Genomic DNA, 12,411 nt, shown 5'->3' with positions numbered 1-12,411 from the left:
CCTGCCCCTCCCCCGCCTCGCCTTTCTGCCCCACCGGAACTCCCTCCACGGGCCGTGGCTGATAAAAAAAAACTGAAATCGGGTACTAGGAGGCTGTACATTTTGTGGGCAAGCAAAGTTTACCCTTCTTATGTGCCTAGAGATGCGGATAATAAAAATTTAAAGCCACAGACATTGCATAAGGAGTCAGCGAATTTACTTTTAAAGTCAGCCTGGGTGTTATTACGAAAACAGTTTTACATAAGAATGCCTTCAGTGTATAATTGTGCACTCACTGGATGTTTTTATTTCATAAGCCTATTCATTTAGCAGAGCTTCATTGTTCCCATGTTCTAAAAAGGATGTTTCAGAAAAAGTGACGAGGTCTGATCATTCACTGACAGACATAATGACCATAATTGTAATTGTTTTCTGGATTCATGCTCAGCTGAAGTGCCAGGCTACATCTGAGAGAGTATTATATCCTGCCAAGGACAGTGATGATTGATTCAGCTGGGAGATTGCCCTGTAACTGCCAGACTGTTAATGTACCAGCCAGTGAGCAGACGACTTACTAAATTGAAAGGCATAGCCCTACATTTAAGAATACTGTTTTTAAGAGTTAACTGTTGATTTGAACAGCGAGGTGCTAATTTAGAGAAGTTGGGAAATCATAAAAACTGTGTTAAATGTGCGATAATTGGTTACTGTAAATGTAACCTGGTTTCACTATTTAATATAATATCACCGCATTGCAAAAGTGGTGATACACGCTATGCTGCATGGGAAAGCTGTGCCCGTTAGCACCAGGAAACAGCTGGTGATAATATTGCTTACATGGAGAAAAAAAAACCTCTGAGCCTGCCAGTTGTTTACCCTTAAAATAAAAGTACAGTATAATGAGATTACCGGATGTAGTAACTCAATTGAAGAATCGTGGTAGTTATAGAGCTATTCTGACCTTTTCTAAATGAGGGGCCAAGGGCCAAGATCATTTCTTAAGCTTGGCTAAAACAAGATCCATATTATAAATGTAATATTTTCTATTTATTGTTTATTTCGAAGAGGGGATATACGAGTTGAATCTAACACGGCTTGTCCTGAATTACTGAGGGACTGGTTTACATTTGGGCAGTAATGTCAGGCCCTCCAATTTCTAGAGGAAAAGCTAAGGGGTCTATTACAATGTCGGGTGGATCACCACGGCCCGACAGAATCTCCCGCCTGCCTTGCATTTACCTCTGCCATATTATGATGGCGGGGGGGTACTGCAGCGGACGGGAAGACTGTCTGACGCTTTTCTGCCAGTTCGACCAGTCGCCCGGGCGGAAAAGGGTTGAATATGGTGGCGGTGTCTGCTAGACACCGCCATCTATATTACAATAGCTGCGGGAGCCAGCCTTTCCGTGGCGGAAACGAGGCATGCGGTTTTTGCAGTTGGGGGCCTGTTGCTGGCCCCCAGGATGTTGCGGGGGTGGGGGGACACATGGGGGGTACCTATGGTACCCCCCTGCATTTGCATGCACTACGTGGCAGGCACTGCGCGGTGCCTGCTACGTTGTACATGCAAACGCACAGATGCCTTTTGTGCATTGCGGCGGGTGCTGCTGACAGTACCGCCCGCCGCAATGCAAAAAATGCGGGATGCGCCCGCCAATGTGGCAGGTGCATCCTACTTGTACATGCGTGACCGCCGCACACATAGCGGCTGGTCCCATCTCCCGATGTCCACCCGCCATCGTAATAGACCCCTAAGTATAGAGGAGAATTCATCTGGAATTTCCTCCTCCTTAGTATCCATAGGGACGAAGATATGCCTTCGAATTTAACATTTCCTCGGGAAATCTGAGTTTTTTTTATATCTTACTATCCAACTCTCAATCAGGGATTAGTTTAAGTAGGTGCACGTATCTATAATCTACTAAAAGCATAAAGACAGACCAACAAAGAACAAAAAACGTCAGTGGCCATAATAATACATGTGCCATTGACTATAATGGAGTATGCTTACCGCATTCGTGACGAAGTACCCTGACAGACAAATTCTAAATAACCTTAGTGAGGTCCGTGTTTCAAAAACAGCCGTCTTCTCCGTGTGTTTTTTCTCTGAAATGTACAAATGCTGTGTGCATGCATTACTGCATATATTTACTACGTCGCAGGTGTGATTTGTTTGTATAAGATCCCTGAAATGCGTTGCCCGCTATTATCTCCATTTCCCATTCACGGTTCTTTTCCTCCCATCCGCTATTTTTTTCCCCATCAAATCCAGAGATGAGCCTTCACCACATCAGGGGCCCATTACGTTTCCTAACAATTCCATTTACACCTTATTGTTTGTCTTATTGCTGGAAAACGCGGGTGATTCATCATGGCCGCCGGAAACACCTGATGCCAATTCCCCCAGTGTCGCACTTACTACAATAAGCTGCGTCTCTCAGACTCGAACCGGCCAAGGTGATAACTCTTTTGGGACTTTTGGCCTCTCACACGTATTGATGGGTTCTATTTTTTGCAGTAATGTCATATCTTTCTTGCTTTTTTTCAACAGATCTCTGAAAGGAGAAAAAGGCCTTGAGTTAATTGAGGACGTGGCAGATATTCTTAAACTACAGATGAGCGACTTCAGTGATGTCAAGTACGTACACATGGGATTTTAATTATATTCCCATTTTTATATTTGTTTTCACAGTATATCCAAAATGAAGGGGTGTCCAGGGGGACTTATTTGTCCAATTCAGAGAAAAATGCTTAGCACTATAAAAATCTAAAGAAACTGGCAACTTTCCTGAAAATATGGCATTTAGAATTTTTTTTGCAAAGGGCTAAAAATACTACGGATCTTGTGAAGCTTGGTTTGAACAACACAGTATTTCCAAGGGGCTGTAGAACGTCTGAAGACCATCCCACTACCCTTTTAGGCAGAGAGCATTCCAAGTCAATCACTGAATCAAGATCTGCTCTACATTACCCTAGATGGGCTCTGATGGTGTTTTACTATCACTGAAGCTGAACCTAGAATAGTGCCTAGTATTGTACCGTGAATAATTAACATTTACCGCATTTTCTAGCTTTTTATATATGGCACTTCCCAATCTAGCGCTTCTACTGCACTCCTATGTTGTTACCTGTAGCGCATATGGTCACCAGGAAGGATTCTTGCGTTGAGGCAGTAGAAGGAGGCCACAGAAAGAAAATATAAAAACTCAAGCACATAAACAATAACAAAAAAGAGGACTTTTGATTACTTTCCCAAAGGTCTCGAAATTCGAAATTTGGATTATTTTTCATGGCTGAGCATTCTAAATGTTTGGCACTGGCTAACAGATGAAATACCCCTTATGCAACACAAGGAATGCCCCCCCCAACCTCAGTTCTCTCTTGAATTTAGAGGGAGTGAGCTGATTTCAGTGATCCTCCAGGGCTATGTACGGTCAAGGAAAGGCAGAGAGTTGTGATTTCTCTTTGTTAAAACAATTGTTGTATGCCAGGGAGAGATATATACATTGTCCCCCTTGTTGTTGTCAATACTCGGTTGAACGTCCATTCACTATCCTTTCCACAAAGGTATGGACTTTCTGTAAGATCACAAGTGAGCAGGAAGACCCAGGTAAACGTTGGTACATCGTCCAAACTTGGAACAGATGCATGTGGCAACAAATGATGGCTGGCCCTCTTCATAAAGGGTGGTACTTTTGGTAAGATGTACCACAGATTGAGTTTGTGGTTGGTATCTCATTAACCCCTGCTTCTTTATGGAGCCCTATATGTCATAATTTGAGCTGATGACCAAAAGATCAACAGGGCAAGCAAAGATTTACTATTCTTAATACCACATCTGCATACGTACGATGAAGATATGTGAATATTAAAGGTACTTATATGTGGAGTTAATTACATTAAACCTATACGTACTTCCACTACCGGTTACCATGTTGATATTTTGATCATTGATATTATTGCTACAGTGGTTTTGTAGTACAATATTTATAACCTCATGGTTGATCAACAACCTTGGATATTTGATATTTAGGCTTTAGTGGGTGATGATATAATGCAGGTAGGTCAAAGGGTAGCATCTCATCATGCAACATTGTAACCAGTTATCAGCATATCTGTCTTGGTCACACTAGTCTTCAGGAAGCTTACACATCTTTTGTGCAGATACCAAATCCCACTTATACAGCCTGATGATAAGCTGTGTGCGGTCCGCATAAGGTACAACTCTACATCCAAGCAACCTGATCAGTTCAGATAGAACTTAAAGAATAAGGACCAGAAGTACAAAGCTTTTTTGAAATTGCAAACGACCTGATTCACAGAATTGGGCCATTTGCGACAGGAAATAAGCATTTTTTAATGTACGAAGGCCCAATTTGAGATTTGGTAACCTATTCCTGAATCGCAAATTGGGTCTGCGATTCGGTATTAGGAAGGGGTGTGTTTAAGGCGTCGCTTCGTAATACCAAAATTAAATGGTATGTGTGAATGTTTTGTGACCGAAATGCAGTCGCAAAACATTTGCCTTTTGCCACCTACTTCAATTAGGTGGTAACCCATGCACAAATGGGAAGGGGTCCCCAAGAGACCCCTTCCCTTTGTGAATGTTTTTAAAACATTTTTTAAGAGCAGGCAGTGGTCCCAAGTACCACTGCCTACTCTTAAAAAATGAAAAGAAAACTTTTAATTTTTCTTTTTGAGACACATCCTGTTTTACTTTAAGGAAAACAGGCTCCATTAAAAAAAAAATACATTGCTTTATTGAAAAGCAATCACAGACATGGTGGTCTGCTGACCCCAGCAGGCCACCATCCTTGTGATTTGTGGCTTTCCTATTGGGTCACAAACCGAGACCTACCGCATAAATATTAATGAGGTAGGTCTATTTGCGACACACTGGGAGTCGCAAACTGTGTTAAACACACATTTGTTCCTGGTTGTATGTGATTACCAAATAGCGAATCGCAAATAATCACTATATGTTAATCGCAAACACTTTCCTACGTACATCTGACCCTTGATCAAGTGCTTGAGAAAAATCGGATTTAGCTGATACACTGATGAAATACACTTGGAATGAACTCTAAAAATGCAAGCCTCCCATAACACATATAGCACATTGTTCTGCTTTGCATATTCTACAAAATGAACCACACTAAGGGGGTCATTAGGATGACGGGAGGACTTAGTCCGTCCGCCATCCTATCGGGACTATGGACCGCCCGCCATAAGGGCGGGGGTCCCGTGGGTGGTATTAGGATGCGGCCTACATTTATAACATTGTGGCGGACGGTGCTCTCTGCACCGCCTGCCACAATGCCATAAATGCATGTATGCATTTACATACACAATGCGGCAGGCACCACGTGGTGCCTACTGCATTGTATATGCAAATGCAGGGGGGTACCACAGGTACCCCCCTGTGTTCACCCCCCACCCCTCCTTCACTTTGGGGGCCCGCAGGGGGCCCCCAAAGTGAAGAACGCAATGCCTTTCCGTGGCGGCAGGCATTGAAAACTGCCCATCATAATATGGCTGGCGGTGTCTGATAGACACCGCCACCATATTATTCCTTTTCCGCCCCGGCCGCAAGGCGACTGTGGCGGAAAAGCGGCGGACGGTCTTTCCGTCCGCCGAGGTCCCCCCCTGTCATACTAATATGGCGGGGGGAAAAACGAGTGTAGATGTCGGGCGGATTGCCCCCGCCAGGCTGGCGGTGGCTACCGCCAGCCTTGTGGGGGCAATCCGCCCAACATCATAATGGGCCCCTTAGTTTCTGAGAGCCCTATTTGGTCTGGCTTGACAGCAGAGCCACTGTGAAGGATGGAGCTTGCCTTTGAAGGTCAAGCAAATACCACTGTTATGTTATGAACAACTTCTCCTAGATAATAAGATGCTTTTGTTTATTATTCTTCTCTGGTTGTCATGTGTGAATACTTATGCTTAATACAGCAGGGCTTTGTTGGTCATGGTGGTAAGCCTATGAGCAGGGCTGTACGATAGATCTGTTCTTAATGAAAAGTAACGATAAAGTTAGTGGAATTGTGCTTCCAAATGTTACCTTTGATATTTACAAAGCCACACAACAACATATAAATTGGGCTTTGTCTGGCTTTGTAAATCCTGAAAGACCACAACACAAATGCTGGTAAATCTGGGACTTGGTTTGCAATTTGCAACTTGAAGTGTGTCATACTAAATGCCATGCTGGGGGCCTGCATATGAGAATCATATTGGTTCAGATTTTCTGATTAGAATGGCACTTCAGTAATTTAATATGTAGATTTAAGTATGATATCAATAAATGAAGCAGTATAAATACAATTGATAGTGATCTCTTTGAGTGGCAACATTGAGACGAATATCCTGAGGATCAAGGAACAGTTAAGTGGGGATCCCGTTTACCTTACGGAATTTATGTGCCACATAGCATGCCTCTTTATCAGCTAAGGGATTAGGAATGTGATTAGCACTGCCTGGAAATGTACAAAAGGAAGAAGCCATTTGACACCATCATTTAGTACCTTGATATCAATCACATTTAATTTTTTCAATATGTTTATCAAATGTTTTAGGTTTGCAGGGTAAAGCTGTCTGCTGGTAGACCTGTAGTTTCCAGTACATATTGCATACTTAGGGGGTTGGGATAGCCTATTTGTCATGACTGGATGTTGTTTGCCTATCTCAGTTGTCTGATCTTGATTTAATAGATTTCATCCCTATTCTTTTGTTTGTCTCACCTACAACCGTTTTGGTCTCACAGCATTCTGATTGGATGTGTTTTACCCTTCTACTGCATATACGGGGGGTTATTTTTATTTTGTATTGAACATTCGATGGGAATGCATATGTTTCGTTGCTCTCTCTCCCCCTTTATCCTCCTCTTCCCCACGCATGGCCGCTTCATTCCACTGCTCACCAATGTTTCCAGCTCCATCCCCACCCACCCCACTCGCTAAATGTATTTCTATCTGTTTTTTTTTTACAAAGATATGGCAGCAGCAGACTACTGCTGGGCCTCTTTCCTCATTCTGTGTTCTTTGCACATGCTTCTCTACTTTTGTTTTTTTAAAGTATGATTTATTATTGTAACATGGCCATCTGATGTTGGAATGATGAATTTAATTTGACCACAATGCTCCACAGTCACACATTGCATAATGCCCATGTGCGCCTGCATCATGATGCATGCATGTTGGCGGCCATCTTGGAATGGCTTTTCTTTGATAGGAAACCTATTGAGAGATTGCAAGTCTTGCATTCTGTTGTGTCTTGATACTTGGGCATGCGTGCATCTTGAAAATGCATTGGAATATTAGAGCTGATACCTGTAGGTGATGTAATAACCTGTTTCCTTTATTGCAGCTAGACTTAGGCCTTACTCCGAAAACAGTACTAAATCCTCAGTTGACGTGCTGTTTTTGGCATATCTTGGAAATGCCCATTTTTTTTGGCATATCTTGGAAATGCACATGCGGTATATAAAAGCTAATGAAAATGCACAAAGCAACGGAAAAGCAGAGTTACATATTTTGAAATAAGTTAATAGATGCAGACTGCTATCCAGCAAAGTTTGATTTATTCCATGCTAAATGTAAATTCGGTCATCTGAGGAATGGAGTTAATAAAACTATGAACTCTGCTAAATATGTGTTGAAATTCCCTTAGGTAGGGAAATGTCTTAATTGAGTACAGACATGACTTCTAGGACTGCCTCCGTGCCTGTGCTAGTAAAATCAACAGTAGCAACATCCAAGCTCTGCCTGCAAGAATGTAGATCCCATATGGAAAGGAAATTACAGGTGTGGATAATTGTGTTAACTTGTTCATTCTAAAACATGTTAAAAGGGATTATATATTTCTATAAACCTAATCTTTGTGCGTGGGTTTCTATACGTTCACCAGAAAATGTAGTTGCGTTAATTGTTTTTTTTTTGTTGCTTTATGCAGTTTCAATGTTCTTGTACTGTGTTAATACAAAAGAATGACACATGCAGGAAGTATATGGGGGAGGAAATATATCGGTGTGTGGGTGTGGCATCAACTGGGGAACCAGGTTTGAACGCTGGGCAAATCACTTAGGGCCTGATTAAGATCATCGCGGTTCGGGTCCCACAATGGCTTTTTCAGTGGTCTTCCTGCCTGCCGGCTTGGCGGTCAACACACCCTACTTAGATGTTGGCTATTGCATAGACAAAAGACTGCCACAGTCCTGCTGTCACTGCCAAGAAATCTCGACCAGCAGCCTGCATCCGGGGGAGCCGGTATGCGGGCTGTAGAGCACCAGCAGAAAGGGCACTATGAACGAGGGCAGCTTCTGCAGGAACCAGCCGAACTTGGCAGGCACTATTATGTATGTCTGCTTTTTGAGCACGTCCATGTGCTTGCCGTAGGTGGCTGGGGTAAACTTCTAGCTGACCAACAGTATGATGCATAGCAGGCAGAGCACCGAGCTCAGGTACAAATCCAGGTGCTGTGTGCACTGCATGCTGCCAGTAGTCTCTCAGACTTTCACCAGACTGTGCACAAGTGACTTGTGCCGTATAAGTGGAGGTTCGATGCGGAGCCAAGAGGAGGAGCGATGGTAATACACCTACAGCCCTTGCCTTTTGATTTAAAGACTCCCTTCATCACCCTCTCCCCTTACACTCCTAGGGAGGGGCAGTGCGGGCCGCAACTCTACCCCCACTGGAGCCCAGCTTCCCAGGGCCTTGAGGAGAAACACACACACAAATCAAAGGCTGTACTAATAGAAGGAGCTTTATCAGTCAACACACACAGTTACCTCTTTTACTCAGATTACCTGCTAATTGAAGAGAAAACAAAAAAAAACATTTGCAATGCAATAAGACTCGCACGCGAGACCTATTGCATTGCATCACAGACAACGGGGGAGTGGGGTGGGGGAAGCATGGACAACAGGAGTGCGGGCGGGGGGAGAAGGCACAAAGTAGTGCTCATAGTCAAAAACATGTTACACGTACGTACCATGTAACACTCAAAGTACAGGGGCCAGTAGCCATGGGAGGGTAGAAATGATGACATGGCCCTAATAAGGAGGGACTAACAAGCCTTATAATCAATCAGACAGCAGCATTTATGAAAGACAATGACACGAGCCAATTCAAAACACGGGCGGAGAGTGGGCGGAGCTTCCACTGAGCTTCCACTCCATTCTGAATACCGCATGCCTCGAAAAGCAAGCAGCACATACACGCTGCCGTTATAGACTCGACCTAAAAAGGACAGTTATACATCACGTAGAAATTGCACTAGGCAAGCTGTAATCCTCACCTCAGTCACAAATTTGAAGCACTCTACATAATCATCTATGTAACATTTCCCCTTGTCTAGTGCAAGTCCTGTATTGTATACAAGTTCAATTTGCACATAATATTACAAGGTGCAATGAATATGTGCATATACGTGTCAGTAATCAAGGTGAAACAAACACCCCTGTAGTAAAATATCCTTAAATAATTTATCAACATCTATTTGTTGGTGCAAGGGTCTACTGCTATGTTGAATGGCTGCACCTAAATTCAAATGATAACCACACACCATGTGAACAAGTATATGCACTTAACATAGAAGATATTTAAAAAGTATGAAGTAGTTCCTGCCATCATGCTAAAGAAAAATATGTACTAAAGAAAAATATGTACTACACGTTTTACACTGAAACATTGCTAAGAATCAGACAATTGCAAAGGAAAATGAGTTATTTCAGTACAATGTTCAAAAAATTATCATGATAACCTGCACTCCTTTTTATCTATATAATCAAACCTTAAGTTCTCATATTCACATTTATAATTGGTGCAGTCCCATATCTTGACCAGCTCTAGTCAAGTGAAGCATACAAATCAAACAACAACAGAAACTGTATAATGGGACGCACTGTTCACTAGCCCCTCAGGTGCTCTATATTTTTAGTAAAATACAATATTTCAAACGTTTTCAAAAAATATTCATGAATAATCTAAAAGAATGTAACATTTATCTGTGTATACACACTAACAAAAATCCAACGTCATAGTCATTCATAAACATGAGACATTTCACATTGTATCTTTGTCTTTTATTCTTCTTAATTCACGATGTCCAAAAATTAGGAACAGTTCTTGAGTGATAATATTGGCAATATCCCTGGCAACACCCAATGCATTTCGGTATCAACCTTCATCAGGGGAATAACTGCAAATAACAAATATAATCTATGACTAATAATTCGTTCATTTGAAGAAATCAACTAGTGTACAACGAAACAAGAGATAAACCAATCCGGTTACATCATGCTGGTGAATAAATGTTTGTCATGCTCACAAAACACCATACCAAAATCTCCACATGTGCCTAGTGAATACACTGAACTGTGTGAGTACCTTAACTCCCAGTGATTGTATCATGCTTAAACAACAAAAGCACTCCCTACCTTGCCTTTATACAAATAATGTCCGAAACACACGTGTTTCAGACACCTTCAAATCACTGTGTGAGAAAGCCAAAAAATTAAAATCAAAATTGAAATAAATCTCTTTCAAATAAATCATATCCATCTTAAACAGCAAACTATTTCACTCTCTTACCTCACAAACCGAGTTCGAGCCCTCCTGTATGACCGCCGTATCTCTATCTAAAACGTGTAGTGTTGAGCCTCTATCAAAAGCAAAACCGGAAAACCAAGTAAACTACCTGTCCTGTGCTTATCAATAAAAATGCTTGTAGTGCTGCATGTGCATCTATGTCATAAACCTACCGTAATTCAAAAACCAAAGATCCAATCTTCCTCCTCTCGGCGTTCTCCTCACCACTTCCTCCTTATGCGCTTGCTCGAAACACGAAAAACGTGTACGCGCTGCCTACTTAGTCCCCCTACTATTTCGCTAGCTCAACAATAAAAACCAATGACGGACTAAAAGTTCAGAGTCTTACTGCTTCAAAATGGCCACCTCCATATCGCTGTAGTCAGTATTGGGATATGTGAACCTAAAATAAACGAAATATAGAAACAAAACCAAATATAGAAACGAAACCACATAATAATGCCTAATAAATAATGATAATAAACTACCCCTCTCACCTACTAATAATACTAATTCCCAAGTAAGTGTGTTAGTTCAAGCAAATGTAATTCTTGATATAACCCTTAAATGATCAAGGATCCAACTCGAATATGTCTAACAATGCTGATATGGATTAAATGCTCACCTAAACTAATGTGTGTTCACCTAGATATTTTGTGAGCTTGAAAAACCGCAAGTGTAAATGTATCAATGTAATTAAAGTAGAAAACATTACAATTTGTACTTCATACAAGTGACAGATTATAAAAAACATGACATCTCAATCTTATCATTGAGCCCATAGGGTATGAGTGTTCTCAGTGCCCGTATCCAGTAAGTTTCTCTTTGTGACAATGAACGGGTAACGTCAACATGTCTTCCTTCCAACACTCTCTCTAATACTGTAAATTTCAACTGCGGTATAGTTTGACCATGTTCTTTCCAATGCACAGCCAGACAGGATTTCATATTAGCAGTTCTTATCATACTTTTATGATGATAAAACGTTCCCACAGTGACCACAATTATGACACTTCATCATCCCCTTTTGTCCCAAATCATGAAGTGTCATAATTATGGTCACTGTGGGAACGTTTTAGTAGGAAACAAGTTTACACATCCACACACAGGCAAAGACATAATGTTTAAACACACCTCCGATTGTAACTCGGAGATGTTGATGTATGCAATTAAATGCCCATGTGGGCTTGTATATGTTGGGCGGACAACGAGACAAGTAAAGGTTTGTATGACAGAACATAAAAGTATGATAAGAACTGCTAATATGAAATCCGTCTGGCTGTGCATTGGAAAGAACATGGTCATACTATACCGCAGTTGAAATTTACAGTATTAGAGAGAGTGTTGGAAGCAAGACATGTTGACGTTACCCGTTCATTGTCACAAAGAGAAACTTACTGGATACGGGCACTGAGAACACTCATACCCTATGGGCACAATGATAAGATTGAGATGTCATGTTTTTTATAATCTGTCACTTGTATGAAGTACAAATTGTAATGTTTTCTACTGTAATTACATTGATACATTGATACATGCGGTTTTTCAAGCTCACAAAATATCTAGGTGAACACACATTAGTTTAGGTGAGCATTTAATCCATATCAGCATTGTTAAACATATTCGAGTTGGATCCTTGATCATTTATGGGTTATATCTAGAATTACATTTGCTTGAACTAACACACTTACTTGGGTATTAGTATTATTAGTAGGTGAGAGGGGTAGTTTATTATCATTATTTATTAGGCATTATTATGTGGTTTCGTTTCTATATTTCGTTTATTTTAGGATAACATATCTGAATACTGACTACAGCGATATGGAGGTGGCCATTTTGAAGCAGT

At 41.4% G+C, this 12,411-nt stretch overlaps 1 protein-coding gene across 1 annotated transcript in view; it reads left to right on the top strand.

Moving 5' to 3' along the window:
* PTPRN2 (protein tyrosine phosphatase receptor type N2) overlaps window positions 1-12,411 on the top strand; it is a 2,458,064-nt gene that overhangs the window by 1,165,419 nt on the left and 1,280,234 nt on the right. The window contains exon 10 of the mRNA XM_078663270.1: window positions 2,531-2,617. Coding sequence (XP_078519396.1) covers window positions 2,531-2,617 — 87 coding nt within the window. The remainder of the gene's footprint in view (window positions 1-2,530; window positions 2,618-12,411) is intronic.

Source organism: Lissotriton helveticus, chromosome 10 (assembly GCF_964261635.1).
Source record: "Lissotriton helveticus chromosome 10, aLisHel1.1, whole genome shotgun sequence".
Classification (NCBI taxonomy): Eukaryota; Metazoa; Chordata; class Amphibia; order Caudata; family Salamandridae; genus Lissotriton; species Lissotriton helveticus.
This window is presented reverse-complemented; position numbering and strand designations above follow the sequence as displayed.